This window comes from Octodon degus, unplaced genomic scaffold (assembly GCF_000260255.1).
Source record: "Octodon degus isolate 3935 unplaced genomic scaffold, OctDeg1.0 scaffold00211, whole genome shotgun sequence".
Taxonomy (NCBI): Eukaryota; Metazoa; Chordata; class Mammalia; order Rodentia; family Octodontidae; genus Octodon; species Octodon degus.
Window position 1 is genome coordinate 3,902,753 of NW_004524787.1, and position 19,674 is coordinate 3,922,426.

At 36.1% G+C, this 19,674-nt stretch overlaps 1 protein-coding gene across 3 annotated transcripts in view; it reads left to right on the forward strand.

The window, feature by feature from the left end:
- Positions 1–19,674, forward strand: part of Heph (hephaestin) — a 139,198-nt gene that overhangs the window by 17,797 nt on the left and 101,727 nt on the right. For all 3 annotated transcript variants that reach the window (XM_004644816.2, XM_023705019.1, XM_023705017.1), the window contains exons 4-9: positions 2,303–2,515; positions 3,125–3,307; positions 4,365–4,619; positions 14,148–14,316; positions 15,810–15,946; positions 18,768–18,899. In XM_004644816.2, the coding sequence (XP_004644873.2) occupies positions 2,303–2,515; positions 3,125–3,307; positions 4,365–4,619; positions 14,148–14,316; positions 15,810–15,946; positions 18,768–18,899 (1,089 nt within the window). The remainder of the gene's footprint in view (positions 1–2,302; positions 2,516–3,124; positions 3,308–4,364; positions 4,620–14,147; positions 14,317–15,809; positions 15,947–18,767; positions 18,900–19,674) is intronic.

Genomic DNA, 19,674 nt, shown 5'->3' on the forward strand with positions numbered 1-19,674 from the left:
TATATATTCACATTCATGATAGGGAATTTGTACATGTACATAATATATCTTGGTTCTTCTTTATTCTCCAAAAGCCTACACTCCCTACTATCCCTCTTCACTTCCTTATTTATAAAAGCTTTGCTTACACATTTCCTTCTGGTCTCTTCTTTTTTTCTCCTTCCTTTCCAGTTTTTTAAGAAGTGGACCTGGTAAGAGTTAAATTTTTATTAGGACATATGGTCAAAATTTGCAAAACTTGTCTTCATTCCTCATTTGTCTCTTCTTTCCACTCTCCTGCCCTTCAAAGATAGAATACCTGGCTTCCACATCATCCATCAGCCCATGTAATGATGCCATTGGCCAGATTGCAGAATATACCAGGCAGATCAGAGATCTCTATTTTCGTTTGATTCAAGGAGTAAAAAAAGTCAGAGGTGATATAAATTAAAAGCACTCTACTATATTCATTTCTGAATGAAAACATTTAATAAAATTATAGCATCCTTTATTTCCAATCAGTTAAAATAATGCTATCATTTCAAGCTCATTTGCAATTCAGGTTTTAGATGCTATTTATGTATCATTCATTTTTCATAGCAAGCTTTAGGTTATGTAACCTTCCTTTTGTTCCAGATTGAACTGAAGAATATGTAGTGTGATACACATTCAGTAGAATTAACTTTTGTGCAGTACTGGGGAATGAACTTGGGCCTTTCGCATGGAGGTACATCCCAAGCCCTGTTTTTAATTTTTATTTTGAGACAAGGTTTTTCAGTGTTACTAAGTTGCCTAGGTTGGTCTTGAACTTGTGATCTTTCAGACTCAGCCTTCCAAAGTGCTGGTATTGCGGGTCCTTACTACCATACCCAGGCCTGTAAAATCCTTTTTAGTGAAAGCATTTCTATTTGTACCACATACAAAGTCTGTATGTTTATATGACAGTATAAACTGACAGATTTGTGTATGTAGATCATCTTGAAGTATTATATCAAATTGAAAATTAAAAAAATATATTGATAACTGTAGATGTTATAAAGAAGTTATTTATTTCTATTTTTTGTACTAAAATTAATTGGATGAACTAACTCCAAAGCATGATATTGTTCATAGCAGTTTTGTTTATTCTTACTGTATATATTTGAACAATGCTAAACCAGATAATCCTTATCCCTGGAGTATTCAAATTTGGGTTTCTAGACTATATAGCTACATTTAAAAAATTTCCTTTCTATTGGTAAAATGGAAGTATTAGTTTTTGTGCTGAATGAATTTTCATAATTGTACATGCTGAATTTATAATTCAAGCTTGATCAAGTTGTGAATAAGCCAAAAAGTAACTTGCTGAATATATACATTTACACGTGGTAAGGATGAGTTGTCTGTATTCTTTTGGGAAGAATAAATTTAATTTAACTATGTTTTCTGTTAAGCAGTAATAAGATTACAAAAATATGTTTTAATATTGTTATGTTTGTGGATTAATATTTTTAATTTGTTTAACCACTTCACTACTAAATTTGCTGTCCCATCCTCATTTTTTCCTTTACAATTTTAAACAAGTCTCTTCATTAAGTATTGCAATGATGAGCTGGATGTGCTGACAAAGGCTTATAATTCCAGAACTCTGAGAGGTGGAGGCAGGAGGATTGCAAGGAGAACAGTCTGGGAAATTTAGGAACTTAGAGAATCTGAATACTAAAAATAAGAAAAAAATGGGCTATATCTCAATGCAAAGATCTTGAGTTCAGTCCCCAGTAACCCAAAAACAAACAACAACCACCTATGGTGATAAGCTGCCTAGAAAAGACAAAAAAGATATGAGAAAAGCTTAAGTTAATGACTATAGAACAAAGTAAGGAGATTTTAACTTGGCCTTCAACTTCCTACAAGTTTAAGTTTACTTGATCAAGTTACTTTTCACATTTATTTTCCCATAATGGGGAGTTATGCCAATTGATCCTTAAATTGCCTTTATTCTGAGATTTTGTGATTCTTCTGCTTTTAGTTTTCCAAAATTGGTTCTTCAAGGAAGGGAATTTTGTCTTCTCCCTTACTTCCATGCCACCAGCCATGTACAGTGACTTTACTAGTCAGGGCTTGCAGTACATTGTTAGGGTAGCTCCTTCCCAAATCGCCTGTATCCCTCCACCTATTGCTTATGTGAACACTGGGCTGAGGAATGTGGTATAAGACTTTAGGATCTCCTGTTTTTCAAGGCTAGACTTAGGTGTCCTATATGCTTGCCTTTTTAAAGCTTTTGTATCTGCCATTCTTCGTCTCTCTTACCTTGGTGCTAGACGTGTACAATTTCATTTTCTAGGCTCCCTCTACCCAGATGGCTCTTCTGGACCACTGAAAGCTGATGACTCTGTTCCTCCGGGGGGCAGCCATATATACAACTGGACCATTCCAGAAAGTCATGCACCCACCAATGCTGACCCAGCATGTCTCACTTGGATCTACCATTCTCATGTAGATGCACCAAGAGACATTGCAGCTGGCCTCATTGGACCTCTCATCACCTGTAAAAGAGGTACAGAACCCAAGGATGGTCTAATGGATACAGTCTGGAATATTTATGGAAAGCAATAATGTTATTGAAGCACCTTTATTGCTCAAGCATCTTGGACAGGAACCTAAATAATGTTAATTCTGTACCTTTGTTTATTAACAGGAACATCCCTGCCCAATTCCCTTTCTGCCATTTTTTATATCATTGCCTTTTTCTTTAAAAAGATTCTATATCTACAAAATGTATATATGTTTTACTTTCTTGTTAATTTCTTATCATATTTTTAAAATTCAGATTGACAAATTGGTGGGAATGTTGTGCATTAAAAGAGTAAACCAACTTGAAGGCCAGAGTCTGGCAGGAATGTGGTCATATTTAGGCCCTGAGATGAAGACATAGTTAAGGATGGGAAAGAATTATTCTAGATCCTCTGTGATGCACCTGCAGGTTCAACTGTATTTGTGATTTTCTCTGCAGAGTTTAGAAATGAAAGTTGGCTATACTTCTTTTCTGTTTCTGACAGGCCCTTAAGGCTCCCTGTCATCCTCTTCCTTTTTTATAAGTACCTACTGAAACTTACTGTTGCTATGGAAAGGAGGTGCTCAACGGCATCTTTTGTACTTGCCCTAGGAACCCTGGATGGAAATTCTCCTCCTCAGAGGCAGGATGTGAACCATAATTTCTTCCTGCTCTTCAGCGTGGTAGATGAAAACCTTAGCTGGCACCTTGATGAGAACATTGCCACTTATTGTTTGGACCCTGCCTCAGTGGACAAAGAGGATGAGGGCTTTCAGGAGAGCAACAGGATGCATGGTGAGCGGGGAGGAAGGGACCACATTTTGTCAGTGGACACTGATGGAGAGTTGCTACAGGGCCTCAAATTTGGTGGGTGCTTACACACACCTGGTTCTTTTTCATTCTCCTAAGAACCAGTGTGATAGTTGCTTTTCCATTTTGACTGTGAGGACTGTGAGACTGCTGGAATTGTGAATCAAATAAATGGCACAGATAAAATTATACCCCTGCTGTATTTGACTATAGACTGTGGTACCTAGTGGAATAGCTAAGGTTACTGATTTGTAAGTCACACACTATGTGTTGGTTGTCCAATGATACAACTAATGAATATTACTATATCATAACAAAAACATGCAAGATGGAAAAATTACTGAATTTGTGGAGGAAAAATGTTAGTTTTCAATTCTACTCTGGGTTAATAGCTATAAGAGAATTCACCATAATAATTAAATTTAAAACAAAATGAAGGCACAAAATCCCTGAGACATGAGCAAAGAACTGATAATAACAATAGAAGCAGATCGACTTTTTGTTAATCAAAGAAATTATTTTCTTAATTTTTGTTTACAGGGGTTAGCTCAAAACCAGACAGCCCCCAAAGGAGTTCAGAATTTAGGGGGAAGATGTAAAGGATAGCTCAGACTGTTCAAATTTCTCTTGGGTTTTATAAGAGCTCATTGTAATAGCCACAATAATTGCTAGTGTGACAGTTATTCTGAGGAAATCTCAGAAGGAAACCACTCTGAAAGGAATGAATAGGCAACAGAATAACTGTGCCTTAGAGACCTTCTTCATACTGCTTATTTGAAATATTGGCTTTACCACTAACTAGCTCTGGAGTTCGGAAAGCAGAATTTTACCTCTCTGAGCCTTGCTTTTCTTACTTTTTTGATTAAGAATAATGATGTTGGCCTGTGTCTGACAGCTGCTTATAATATGGAAATTAAATAATACATATGATCAGCAGAGTGTGCTCTTTAAAGCCTCATTGAGGCATTATCTATTATTATTGTCAGATGGCAAGATGTCTCATTTCTTTGTGGTTTTCTAACACTGATATTTTGTTTTGTAGCAATCAATGGCTTTGTCTTTGGAAACTTACCAGAGCTGAGCATGTGTGCACATCAGCACGTGGCCTGGCACTTGTTTGGCATGGGCAATGAAGTGGATGTACACACAGCTTTCTTTCATGGACAGATGCTGACCACCCGTGGACACCGCACTGATGTGGCTAACATCTTTCCAGCCACCTTTGTGACAGCTGAGATGATACCTCAGAAGCCTGGCATCTGGTTAATTAGCTGTCAAGTGAACAGTCACTTACAAAGTGAGATGCAAAATTTCTGACCTTTAGGGTGTTGGAGGGGGGTATCAATAATAGTCAATACAAGTCTGAAATTTTGATTTGGAACCATAAGATAGGTCTTCCAGGTAAGACATCTCATTATGCATGGTTAAACACTAGATTAGAAATCAGGCCCCTAGGTTCCTTATTGGTTGTGCCATTAACTTTTTAAGTAATGTTGAACACTTCTCCTTGGATTTTTCTCTTATCCATAAAGTTTGGGGGATTAATAGGTAGGCCTCTAAGCTGCTTTTTCCCCCCTTTTATAATGTATTTAGTACAGGATCTGGAGTGTCTCACTACACAGAGTGGGCTCCCAGTGATCCTCTTCTTTTCAGCCTCCCAAGTGCTGGGATCATAGATGCATGCCACCACACCCAGTCTCAGTCACCATCTCAGCATGCCCTAGGTACAAGGCCGGCATGGCATGCCAGGGATTGAACCTTGATCCCTGCGTCTGCCTAAGCAGGCACTTTAGTCCACTGAGCTATCTGGCCAGCCTTAAGCTGCTTTTTATTTGCTCAGAAGTCTAAGGATTAAGGACCTAGAAATATTCTCATTTGATTGAAAGGGGAGGGGAAAAAGAAATATGTATGCATATGCACAGGATAGGTTCGATAATTACACCGATGATTTCTGGTAGTCTATTGAAAGGAGCAATTAATGCTTAAATTTTTTTCTCTTGGCCAATCTTACATGCCTTTATCTGGTAACCTGAACAGCTAATTTGAAGACAACAATATGTAATATAATAACAATTGCTGAATTCCTATCATTTTCTTTAGTGAAATTCTGTATTGTTTCTAATGCTTGTTTTTTTTTTACTCTTTTTTTCATTATCTATAAAAGGAGATTAGTTAAAGAAAAGCGAGTTTTGTTCATTTAATCATGGAGTACTGTAGATATGTAGTGACTCTGTACTTGAGGCCCAACAACATTAGAAGTAGATGCTTTTAGGTTGGGCAGGATACTGGTTAAGTTAATGAGAGAATGTATTATAGATCATCAGAAGGAAGGGTAGAAGAATTTATGAGGCAATCTGAAGAGCAATAGATATATAACTAGAGGCTGTGAGTTGTAGTTCAACTCTGAACATTTGACTATATCACTTTGGGAAAGTCCATACCCATATCTTGGCTTTATTTCCAAATCTTCAAAATAGAAGAGTTGGTCTAAACGGTATCTAAAATCCTCTCTGCTTCTTACTATCTAGAATTATTTGATGCATGTTGAATTAGGAAGGTCTTCAGAAAGTCTCATGTGAATATGGGAAAATGAGATTGAGTAGGTGAAGATTTACAGACAGGTTAGAAAATGAGTTTAGGATATCAGATGTCAGTTAATAGAGGCCATTGCTGTGTCACATCATCAGGAGTATGTCCGTCAGTCCATAGGTGCTTGGGTAAGAGAGCTCAAAATGGAGTAGGGATAGGGATTCAGCATGAACATGCGTGGACTTTGGAACCAGACCAGTCTGGATTCAAATCCTGCATCCACAACTGCTTGCTTACCATTGGTAAGTCTAGAGGATGGAAACAATGATTACTATATTACAAAGTTGTAATGAGATTTCAGAGGCATAATGTAGTTTTAAATCCTAGAGACTAGAGAAAGGATGTGACCAATATACAGGATATAAGAAAGGAAAAGATATACTTAGATCAATATTTATTTATTTTTAAAGAGAGTACAAATTAGAATTAAAACAGAAAAAAAATAACAAGTGATACAGAATTTCACTTAACAAAGTATTATGAATTTTATAAGGTGGGAGCCTAAATCTTAACTCCACCACTGACTATATAACCTTGGACAAGTTAATCCTTAGTTTTGACAAGTTAATACTTAGTTTGCTACATTAAAAGTATATTTTACACTGTAGTTAGGAAGAGTGAATGCCAATTAAGTGCAAAGCACCTAATGCATGACCTGACATATAGTATACATTCAACAAAACTAATATTCCTTCTTCATACATACCTCAGATTTATAGAAGACTTTTCAATTTGTCTTGATACTTGTTTGCAGTACAAAATGATTGCATTGCTTATTAGGAGTGGGTACATGTATATACCACATCTTAGTTCATTCACTACCTTTTGTTCTCTCTCCATTTCCTGGATCCCTTCTCTTTTGAAAAAGATGCAATTCCTTGTTTCTTATAACATGTACTTTGGTATTTACTTATATTTTGAGTTTCTAATATAAAAGAAACCATGCAATATTTAAACTTGCACCTCCTATTCCTTTCATTAAACATTATGGTTGTGAGTTGCATCGATTTTCCTACAGATGATGTGCTTATCGGCAATTGTATTTCCTTTGAGAAGTTTCTATTCATTTCAGTTACACATTTTTTGATTGGGCCTTTTTATTTTTTGGTGGTCTGTTTTTTTTTGAGTAGAGTGTGTCTGAGGAGAGTAGCTGAATAAACTTCGGTCATCCTGTAGATTATCTTTTTATTGGTTTTTTACTTTACTTTGTAGTTTTTTAATTTGATAAGCTCTGATTTGTTGATTCTTGGCCCTGTTTCTTTTGCAATTGATGTTTTATTCAGAAAGCCTTTGCCTATGCCTATGACTTTAAGAGGTTTACTTATTTTATCTCTCAGCAGATTGTTTTAGTTTGAACATTTAGATCATTGATGCATTCTGACCTTAGTTTAATACATTGTAACGTGTATTAAACTGGATGGATTTGTAGTATATAGCCAAATTTTCAAGCACCATTTGTTAACGAGTCTATTTGTCCTCCAGGTTATGTTTTTAGCGTCCTTATTCAAATAGATGAATGTGCCTGGAATTATTTCTGAATGTTCTGTTCTGTTCCACAGATCCACATATCTGGTTTTGTGCCAATACTGTGCTGCTTCTATCACTGCATTGTAATGTGAATGGGAAGTTTAGGATTATGGTGTTTCCTGATTTGCTCTTGGTGCCCAAATTTATTTCTACTCTTCTAGATTGCTTCAAGTCCATATGAATGTTACGATTGTTTTCACTAGTTCTGTGAGGAATCTTATTGCTATTTTGTTTGGAATTCCATTAAATCTGTCAGTTTTGGTATTATGACCACTTTGACAATATCTATTCTCCCTGTGAAGAAAGAGGGTATATCTTCTCATTTTCTGATGTCTGCATTGATCTTCTTCAGAACACTGAAGTTTAGTTGGAGAGGTCTCATTTCTTTTGTTAGGTTAATTCCTGAGTACTATATAATTTTTTTGGGGGACGGCTCATACCACCCTGAAGGTGGGGCTGGTGCGGCATGTGGTTCCTGGGGGAATGGAGCTGTGGTCCTCTGTGCCTGCCTAAACTTGCCTAAGCAGGTGCTTTAGACTGCTTAGCTATCCTGCCAGCTTAATTTTTCTTGATGTCATTGTGAATAGTATTACTTTTCTAATATCTTTCTTGGTGAGTTCATCTTTACTGAAGAGGAATGCTATGAATATATCATGTTGAATTTATCCTCCTACTTTGCTGAATTTGCTCTGAGTTGGGGAGATAGCTCAGTGGCATAAGTGCCTGTCTGACAAGTGTAAGGTTCTGAGTTTGATCCCCAGCACACACAGAAATATTCTAGAAGTCAACTGGTGGAAGTTTTTGGGAATTTTTCCTAATGGATTGTATCATCTACAATGAATGACAATTTAACTTCTTACACTTTTTTTCTTCCTTTTCCTGTACATGTCTCTTTTATTTCTTTGTCTTGTCTGATTGCTCTGGCTAATGTTTTGAGTACTGAACAGAAATTGTGATAAGAGAAATCTTGTTCCTGATTAGAGGCTCTCTCTCTCTCTCTCTCTCTCTCTCTCTCTCTCTCTCTCTCTCTCCCTCCCTCTCTTCCTCTCTTCCTCTCTTCCTCTCTTGATTTCTTGCTTTCTTGGTATGGAGAATTAAACTCAGGATCTTGCATTTGCCAGGCAGGCACTTAAGCCACTAAGCTATCTCCCTGGCCCTGCTCCATTTCAAAATACATTAACAGTAGGTTTACCATAAATGGCTCTTTTCTAATTGGTATAATTTATTTCTCTATATATTTACTTCAAGGATTTTAGCAGGAGTGGATGTTGGATTTTGTCAACAGCTTCTCTATTTATTGAGAAGATTATCTGACTTTTGTCCTTCTTTCTGTTTATGTGATGTATTACATTTGTTGATTTGCATGTATTAAACTATACTTGCATCTCTGGATTGAAGCCAGGTTAGTCATGATGTGTGATAACCTTGAGTATTTGTTATACTCTCTTTATTTAATCTTGCTAATGATTTTTGTGTGTGCTTCTAAAGTAATTGGTCTGTAGTTATCTCTTTTGGTTGGGGCTTTGTCAGGTTTTAGAATCCGGGTAATGCTAGCTTTCAGGAATGACTGGTAGTGTTCCTTTCCTTTCAATTTTATTAAACAGTTTGAGGAGAAATGACTTTATATTTTCTCTAGGGATCTTCTAAAATTCAACAGTGAAATCACTTGGTCCTTAGCTTTTCTGTGTTGATAGGTTTTTATTATATTGTTTCTATATCATTGTGTGTTATGAGTTCATTCACCTTTTTTATATCTTCTTGACTCATTTTTAGTAATTCACACATACTTAGGAATCTATCTATATTTTCCAAATTCTTTACTTTATCAGAGTACAGGTTTTCAAAGTAGTTACTAATAACTTTCTGTATTTCAGAGCAGTACATTGTGATTTTGTCTTTTTAAAATTGCCCTAAATTAGGTTACTTCTTTCCTTTTTGGTTAAAATATGCTAAGAGTTTGTCTACTTTGTTTATTTTATAGTACCACCAGTTCTTCAATTCACTGATTCTTTGCTTTTTTTTTCAGTTTTCATCTCATTAATTTGTGCTCCTCTCTTTATAATGTGCTTCCTTATATTAGCTTTGGATTTATATTGTTCTTGTTTTTCTAGGACCTTGTATTGTATCATTACTGTTTTTTTTGTGGGCGTGCTCTTTTTAGGATGTGGGCATTTGGAGCTACAAATTTGGTTCTTAAGACAACTTTCACTATTTCTTACAAGTTCTGATCTGTTATACTGGCATTATCATTTGATTGTAGGAACACTAATTTCTTCTGTGACTGATTATTTTTAGGAGTTTGTTGCTTAATTTTCATGTGTTTGTATGATTTCTGTGACTTTAATGTTTCATCTCACTATGGTCCCATAATATACATGGGATATAATTTACATTATTTTATATTTATTTAAGCATGTTTTATGGGCTAATATGTGGTTTTATGTGCTCTGAGAATCAAGTGTATTCTGTTGTTGTTAGGCAAAACATTCTGTAAATATCTCTTAAATCCATTGTTTTGCAAGTGTGATTTGACTCTGACTTTTCTATGATGATTTTTTCTAGTTGATCTGTCTGTTTGTGACAGGAGCTACTGAGGTCCCCAATTATAATCATATTGAAAGTTATTTGACCTTTATGCTAAATATTATGTGTTTTATGAAGTTAGGTATGCCTGTGTTTGGTGCATGTATGTTTATAACTGTTATATTCTCCTCTTGAATTATTACTCTAACAAACATTTAGTGATTATCCCTGCCTTTTCTAATCACTTTTCACTTGAAATCCATTTTACTTGAAAGTACCATAGCTACTCCTGCCTGTTTTTGGGTTCCAGCTGCAAGGAATATTTTGTTTCACCTTTTGATTTTCAGTCTACAAATTTTTGTTACATGTGATGTGTTTCAAGTATACAGCATATTGTCAGGTTTTATTTTTTCATCCATTCTGCCACTTCCTGTCTCTTGATTGAAGAATTAAGACCATTCATCTTGAGAATTATTACTAACAGGTATAGACTTATTTCTATCATTACATTGTTTTCCTGCTCATGATTTCTATTTTTTCTTCCACTTAACTGCCCATCTTTATTAATTCCATTTTTTTATACTGTTGGCCTCATTGTCTCTTCCTAGGATAGCACTGATGATTTTTTTGTACTGCTGGTTTGTTGTTTCTAAATTTCTTAAAACACTTTTTGATGGAGGAAGTCCATATTTTCCCATTGTTTCAAAAGATAGTTTTGTAGGATATATTGATCTAGTTTGGGAGTTGTTTTCCTTTAGGACTTAAAATACATCCCCCAAGATCTTCTGGTCTTTATGTTTGGCGTTGTGAAGTATGTTGTAATTTTAATGGTTTTACCTTCATGAGTGATTACTTGCTTTTCTGTAACAGCTTTTAAGATTACATCTTTTTTAACTCTGGAATTTGACTACAATGTATTGTGGAAAAGTTCTTTCTCAAATGCTTATCTGGGATTCTATATGTCTCACCAGCACGATGAACTTTTACCACATATTTTAATAAATTTTCTGCTATTATTTGTTTTTGAACACAACTTTTATGTTTATTGACATTGTTTTAGGATACCATGATTCTAGAGAGTCATAAACCAAGTAATCATTGTGATCTTCATAAGTGTAACAATTTTTTGCTATTCTTTCTTTCTTTTTTGGCAGAACCAGGGATTGAACTCAGACCCTTGCACTTGCCAGGGAAGCGCTTACTCTACTGAGCCATCTCCCTGATCCATTATTATTATTTTTTTGCCATTATTTCTATAAAGAAGTCTTATATGCCAATTATACTGTCTTCAGTAGTAGGACCCAGTTTTCAACTTCTCTCGTTGTTTTCAAGATACCTTGAGCACTTAGTTAATCAACATCAGCCTTCTATTCCAGTCCTCACATTTTGTCCTCATGTTGACTGCTTCTACTTCCTATGCTTACAATAGAGCTTTTACTCCTCTGGATTTTTGTTTGATACCTTTGCAGTGAACTACAATTTTTGTTAAATTAGTCACTTATGATTTGTATCCTTTTGTTTAGCTCAGGTATTTTTTATTAGTATTTTCTATAAACTTGCTAATCATTTTATTAGGTCTACCTTTAGTATATCTGCTTTGAACTCACTTCACACATTTTGTGTTTAATGTCACCATCTATCCTTCCAAATAATTCAACTATGTAGCTTTGGATTTTCTCTTTCTTAATGACCCAAGCATCAGCTTTGGGGAAGTTGGTATTATTTGGAGGCTTTTGTTGCCTTGTCTTTTCATGTTTCTAGTTTTCTTTCTTTTGTATAGGCATGCACTGAGGTTTGTGGGAACTTACAGTGGAACTGCATCCTTGCCAGGATGGAGATCTCTTTAGTCAGTTTCTGTTCTTCAGTGATGCACTCTGGGCATAGCTAACTCTAGGCTTTTGCCTCTGTCCCAAGATATAAATACTTCCATTAGTTTGGAGGGATAATGCAGTGTTATTAGTTTAGCTTCAGTTCTCTGGGCAATAGTGTAAAGTATTGTTAATGAAACAATGGCAATCCAGACATTGATATAGAGGGAAAACTATTACACAGTAACAACTATGTCACCCCAGCAATAGCAACTAAATCTGCAAAAATAATAGCATCAAATATAAAGGCGATATTCACGTACCATAAGAACTTATAATGCACCACCTTTAACTACAGAAAAGAAATTTATAATTATACTATGAACACTAAGCCCAAAGAAACATTGACATAACTAACTTTAATATTTAGTTTTTGCTAATGAGAGAAAAGAATGTAAAAGTAATAGCATATAGAATTAAGTACCAAAATATTAATAAAGTTTAATGGTTGTAACTAGTAAAGGTAGAGAAGGTGAGGAATAAGAAAATGAAAATAGACAAGTAGAAAAAATTAAGCAGTGAAAAATGATAATGAAAGAAAAATGAGGCAAAAGTTTTATTAAAGCCTAAAAGGGAACAGAAAAGAACCAGAAAAATGAAAAAAGAAAAACATAAGAAGAAAAAATGAAAATGAAAAGAAAATAGAGAAAAATTCCTAAATTCTAAAATAAAATTAATGAAAAAACACATGGGTAAAAATAATTCTTTTTTTAAATTTTTTTTTAATGACTGATTTCTTTCTAGTATCTGAAGTCTTGGAATCCAATCAGTCACTGTTTTATGTGCCTAGTTTTGTAGCTTCTGGGTTTATAAGGTGGCTCCTCTGCTATAGAAGCCCTATTGTTCATACCCCAGGATGTGGGAACTATTGAAGCTGAGGCTTGTACTCACTCATATTGGTAGACAGGGAAAGCAATCAAACCACTGATTTGTGGGAAATCTAGGCAGCAGGATAGTGGTGCCAGAAAACTGCTGGATTTAATGCAAGCACTTTTAGATGTAGTTTGCCTTTGAAAGTACCACATATGTGTCCTGGCTTCTCACCAAGGAGATCAGGTACCTATGTTCTTCTCAGCCTGAGCTTAAACTTCTCAGGGATCTTTGCCCATACTCTATCCATGACTGTTTGCTGTGGCTGTCTCTCACCTAGTCATTGTTGGAAGGTCACTGTAAACCCTGAAATAAAGCTCTTTTGTAGTTGTGAGGCTTGATATTATATAATGAACTTTTTTCAAAAAGGCCCCTGATTAAACACTCTTTGTAAATATTGTAGGTGTTGCACTGGACTTATTCTCTCTCTGTAGCCAGCTGTGAGGAAGGAGTCACTGTTTTACAGTTTCTGATAAATGCTCTTTTCTTTGGACTAGTGCTGCTAGACCAGCCAATTGATTTTTCTTATAATTCCTGAGCCTGGGGATTACTTTGTGCCTGTAGGACAGGTTCATTACCCAGGGAGCTAGGGTAAGCTTCCTCTACTGTTTTGTTCTTTTCTCTGTGTTTTGTTCTGTTTCTCTAGCTTCTCTGTAGTTGCTCATTTTTCTATAAGTTCTCTCCAAGTTCTCATGGTGTTACTTCTTTTTACTTTTCATCAGGTTCTTATTTTCTAGGTGTCTTGGTTCCTTGTCCTAGTGAGGCTGTATTTTGCTGATGATTGCTACTTCACTGTTTTCTATCTTCTCTAGTATAGACAGTTTAATCTTGATATGTTGTGACAATAAAACATAATGATATAGTTATTATGCAGATATAAAGTAGTGATAGCTATGACCATTATACCTCATTGTAGTATCTCTCACATTAGGAGACATTACTTAAAATCTATGTTTTTATGGGAGTCTCAAATTTGAAGCTTCATCTTCATTATTGAAGTTATTTTATTTGGGTAGCTTCTCCATTTATAAATAACTTAGCCTCTCTTTTTAATTTAATGTTCCCACCAGCTCCATCTGGGGAGTTTCCTATTTTTCTTGTTTATAAAAGAGAGAAGCTTAGATTGAGGGAGAGATAGTAGTGAAGCTTATTATTGAAACCAGTTTTCCTGAGTTCAGTCTTCCATGATGTTGCCTCAATGTGAGTCTCTTGGTTATAACTAGTCTTAATGAGAGTCTGGTAAATATATCAATGATGGTACTTTTATTCCTACGTGGTTCTCTCTCTCAGTCAGGGTCTTCAGGAGTAAGAGAAAATAGTTCAATAGGTGTGGAAATAAAGCAACTAACAAGGAATGGGAGATGAAAACACTGGAAGATGGAGTAAGATGGATACTCTACATGAGAAATCCTGGTAGAATGGGAGCGATCATGTTATTCTTCCTCCAGGTGGCATGCAGGCACTCTACCAGATCAAGGCTTGCTCTACAGCCCCTCCGGTGGAGCAGCTAACAGGCAAAGTTCGGCAGTACTTCATTGAGGCCCATGAGATTCAGTGGAACTATGGCCCAATGGGACACGATGGGAGTACTGGGAAGAGTTTGACAGAACCAGGAAGGTAAAAAGTAGAGGGCTCCCTCACTGTACTCCTGTCAAAACACAATCTCCTTCCAGAAACCTCTCACTTTACTTACAGGTGACAATCAATGCCTTGTTGGGGTTACTCTAGCCAAGTTTTGTGGCCCTTGAGAAAGCTTGCTGTCAAGGGAGCTATAGATAGCAATTTTTTTTTTGTAAGGTTGTAACATGGCCCAGCCAGGTTTTAAGAAGAGTAAGAGATTGGTCTTCCAATCTCTGCACAAAAACTCCAAATGGGATAAGTGCCTACATTATTTGAAAATGTCCTTTTCTTTCTTTTATCCATTATCTCCTTGCTCCTTTTCTTCTTTTCTACAATATGAAGGAAGTATTTGAACAGGAATACAAAATGCACCCTGAGAAATGTGACAATAAGAGAAGCAAATTGCTTTGTGGCTAGTCCATGCCAATCCTTTTGGAGGAATTTCTTTAAGTTCTCTCATTACATAAATGTGGACAAAGGAGAGCTGGAGATTAATGTTCCACTAAATTGTTAGACTTTAAGTTACACCAATTCATTGGCAACTAATGATGCCAGTTCTTTCACAGATTTTAGCAGATGACTAGGAAATGGCATAAAGAAGATAGAAAGGTGCATATAGTATTTATTTTTTCAGCAGAAAATAATGGAGTAAGTCTGCAGAAAATTAGGAAGACTGGTGCTTAATTTTCAGGATGGCATTAGAATCTCCAACTATTAGTGTGTTTTCATTTAGGACTGAAGCTCTTTTATGATTGGGGCATTCTATGTTGTCCAGGAAGGTCTTGAAGTCATCAGCTTAGGTGACCCACCTCACCTGCTAGCCTTCTGAGTAAATGTATGCACCCCCAAAATCAGATAAGGTTATGTTTTATGTATTTGATACAGGTTCTACAGGGTCTCACTGTGTGGATTGGACTTGTAGTGAGTCTCCTGTTTTCAGCTTCCCAAGTGCTGGGATTACAGGCTTGTGCCACCATGCCCAGTCTCAGTTGATGGCTCAGCCTGCCTCAGGGAAGGAGCCAGCACAGCATGTCTGGGATTGAACCCTGGCCACTGTGCTCTGCCTAAGCAGGCACTTTTGTCTGCTAAGCTATCTGGCCAGCCCTATTTTTGACTAAAGAGAGAAAGATTTGGAGTACCTGACAATTATTAAGGACAGAGATAGTCTGGGCATTTCTAAAGTGTAGAACTTATCCCATCATCTGGCACTTGCTAGAATATTCCAGCCTAAAATAAAGAACACTGCAATAATTAAACTAATGCACCATTGGATTATTCCTCTATGTTCTCTGTATTTAAAGAGGTTTAAGTTGTGGCACTGATTAGTGGTGTCATCAGAAGTGATATTTCTTATTGGTAAAAGTTAACTTATGTGATCTTGGAAGACTTACCTAACTGTAAAGATCGATAACTTGGCAAGATTAAAAGTAAGATGGGGTTCTCTTTAATACACAATGAAATTATGTGACATTTACCTCCTTATATACTAGTGGTTCAGATAAGTTCTTCCAGATGAGCTCTAGCCGAATTGGAGGTACTTATTGGAAAGTTCGGTATGAAGCTTTTCAAGATGAGACATTTCAGGAGAAAGTGCAGCTGGAGGAAGAAAAGCATCTTGGAATCCTGGGTGAGGAAACTTTTCACTTATGAGTAATTTCTTTATCTTTGAAGAATATTTGTCATCTGTATCTTTAATCTTTTAACTTCTCTGACTAGAGAAGTGGATTTAGAAACTGGAATTTGGGAGTAGCTCCCAGGAATATTGTTTACCAGAATCTCCTAAAGGGAATCCCAAGAAATTAGTAGAGTATGGCCTCAGTTTGCAAGCATACTTTGTTCTGGCAACATTCACAGCACTTGTATATCAAAGGGAATTTCTCCATAAGAAATAATGAAAACTCAGGTAATTCAAAAATGTTCATTCAAAAATGATTATAATATTGTAATATAATACAAAACATAAGAAAAACACAAAATATAAAGAAAATATTTAACCTTCATTTATCTTTGAAAATATGATGATTGGTGTGAGGGAGACAAGATAGGGTAACGTGAAGGATGATTTTCACTATCACTAATGGAATCACTGCTATCTAATGGTTTAGTGGAATCTTTTTCTTGTTATGCAACTTTAAAAAGAAACCTATCTAAGGACACTTGCTTTTGTCTCCTTTTTAGGATTTTATGGAAATGTGACATTGCATTGTTGTTAAACAGATTTATCACTCCTTAAAACTGCTACAGCTTTATTTATTTTCTATGAAATTTATTTTATTTTCTATGAAATTTTGTTTCCCACAATGTACTCTATGAAATTTTGTTTCCCACAATGTACTCATCTCTTTAATCTCATGTGAAGTGAAGGATTCTTCATATCTGGAGAGGAGGACATTTTTTCCTCCTCTTCTGCAGATATTATCTTCTTCATAATCTCTTGCTGTTGGCAGAAAATCACCCACAACTCCAGAGGGAGAGAGAGAGAGAGAGAGATGGGGAGAGGGAGAGAGGGAAAGAGAGAGAGGGAGAACAGAGGGACAGAGGGAGAGGAAGAGGGAGGGAGGGAGAAAGAGAGAGGAACTATTTTCTCAGTTGCAATCATGTGATATTCAAATGTCACATAGTATTCATATTGCTTGATATCCATTGTTTATTGAATTAAAATTTACTAGAGGGCCTGAGAGATACCTCAGTAGAATAAGCACTTGCCTGGCAAGCTCAAGGTCCTGAGTTCAGTCCTCGGTACTGAAAAAAAAAACTAGAAATATTCACTCATCGTGTGGAATACTCATGGAACAAGTTACTTGCAATCCAAGGTTTTACTGTATTTTGCAATAAAGGTTATGGGTTTGAATGTGTCAAATTGCAGTCAAATTGTGTTCCTTGCTGTGGGACTTTGAGAGCCTCAGTTTCAAGTTTGATCATCATGAGTCTCCAAGATGGAAGTAGAGTTGTGGTATTTCTAATATTTATTTTTCTATTGAATTTTTGGTAACATCTTCTAGTACCATTATGATATACAGCAGACTTTTAGAATTACTTCTCTAGGGTTATGCATGAAGTATTGTCCTTTTTTTTTTGTACCAGGGATCAAACTTGGGACCTTGTACTTGCCAGGCAGGCACTTACACTGCTGAGCTATCTTCCTGGCTATTCCTGAAGTATTGTATAAGGCAGGACAACTGTCAAGATTCTTGGCAATCTGGGCCAAGGAACTGATCAGTATGATACATAACATACTTGCTTTATTAAAGGATGTAGAATGATGCTTTGAGTCTGATTTTGGTGAAGATATTCAAAAATTCTAAAGGAGATTATTTAAGGAGGAAAGCAACATTACGTGTGTTTTATTCACTCAGTGGAACCAGAAATAAAACATCAAGTGATAGGAAACTTTGAAAATGGAAAAAATGTGATGAAACATGTTCTGGTGAAAAGAGTGAGGCAATTGATTCTAGATCTGAAAATGGACATATCAGCTGTACAGGGAGGTATCAGGAGAAGAAATGTACTCAAAAAAGAGGGCTGGTAGTGAGGTGAAGGAGCTGCCATTGCCTAGGGGAGCAGAGGTATGGGATTACATGGGGAAACTGATTAAGAAAACAAGCTAGAGACTCTGATTTAAGGTTAAGGCCATCATAAATGCTTGGGATATTGTCTTGGTACTTTCATTTAGCCTCAAATATCACCTAAATAGATTAGAAATAGTGAGTAGTAAGGTATGAAAAAGTCTACAACTTATGTCTAGATTACTAGGGCCTGGATAGAGTATAATAATTTTCTTTGCTCAGAGTTGAGGTGAGTTCAGACATCAGCTGAAGCCTACTAGAAAATGTAGTTATGAAAGCTCAGATAGTAAAGTTAGAGGAAAGGGGATTGGACCAGATAGTGAAGTGTAAAACAATCCTGGCCACAGATCTTGGCTTTGTGGCTAATTTACCATTTCACAACTGTCCAACTGCAGTTTCCTCATCTTTAAAAGGGAGCTAATAATCTCTGCCCTGTATGCCTTAGAATGATACTTGTGGATCAAAATGAGATCACAAATTGTATAGTGATGTTTAAATTCTGAATTGCATTATATTTACAATGGATTATTTTCTTTTCTACAGTCACTTAACATTTTTTCCCTTTGCTCTTTTGTTTGTTTTCTTCCTTCCTTTTCATCTTTTTAAAACTTGTTTGATATAGGGTCTCACTATACAGCTCAGACTCACAGTGATCTTCCTGTCTCAGTCTCCCCAGTGCTGGAGTTACCAGTGTGTGCCACCATCCCCAGTTATGGGCTAGCATGGCACGCCCGGGGTTCTGGGGCCAGCATGGCATGCAGTACTGGAAATTGAACTTTGTACCTTGCACTTGCCAGACAGGCATTTATGCTGCTGAGCTATCTCCCCAGCCCCTTTTCTTCATCTTTGTTCTCATTTTCATTCTCTCTTCTCATTTTTCAGGGCCAGTGATCCGGGCTGAGGTGGGTGACACCATCCAGGTGGTCTTCTACAATCGTGCCTCCCAGCCATTTAGTATGCAACCCCATGGGGTCTTCTATGAGAAAGACTACGAGGGCACTGTGTACAATGATGGTGAGCTTTCAGGGGTTGTAGTAACTATAGGCTACAATTGCTAGCTGCTGGCACTAGAGGCCAAATAAATGGAGAATGGGAAAGGAGAAGAAGGCAGAATTGGTTGCTATGCCTGAATGTTATTTACTGAATGAATTATGTAACACTAAAACAGAGAGAATGTTCAAAATATTTTAAAATATTTTACTACTTTAAAGATACTTTATGGAATTTTTAAAAAACATAGATTATAAAATAAATATTATTCATAAATAAATTGCCATATACATTTTGACATAGTTCTCAATACTTTTATTAAAAAGTGATTATAAAGTATGTATATTTACAGATACATGATGATATTGTATATATAGTTTTTCATCCTACTGTTCTTACTTGTCAGGAAGCACTTATTCTACTGAGCCATCTCCCTGGCCCCAATTTTTTTTTTTTTTTTGGCAGAACCTGGCTTTGAACTCAGACCCTTGAGCTTCCCAGGGAAGCTCTTATTCTCCTGAGCTATCTCCCTGGCCCCCTTACTTGTCAATGTACTGCATTTCCCATGCTGTTGTGATATTATAAACATTTTGAAAACTATATAATACTCTATCATTTGAATTGGACATAATTTTTTACCTTCTGTTGTTTGGACATACAAGGTTTTTTTTTTTTAGTGTTTTGAATATTGTAAATCAAGCAACAGAGTATGATTACATATATCCTAGGTTGATCTCGAGTTACTATCTCAGGAGAGAATCCTAGAAGTGGCATTATTCTTTTTTTTTTTTTTTTTTTT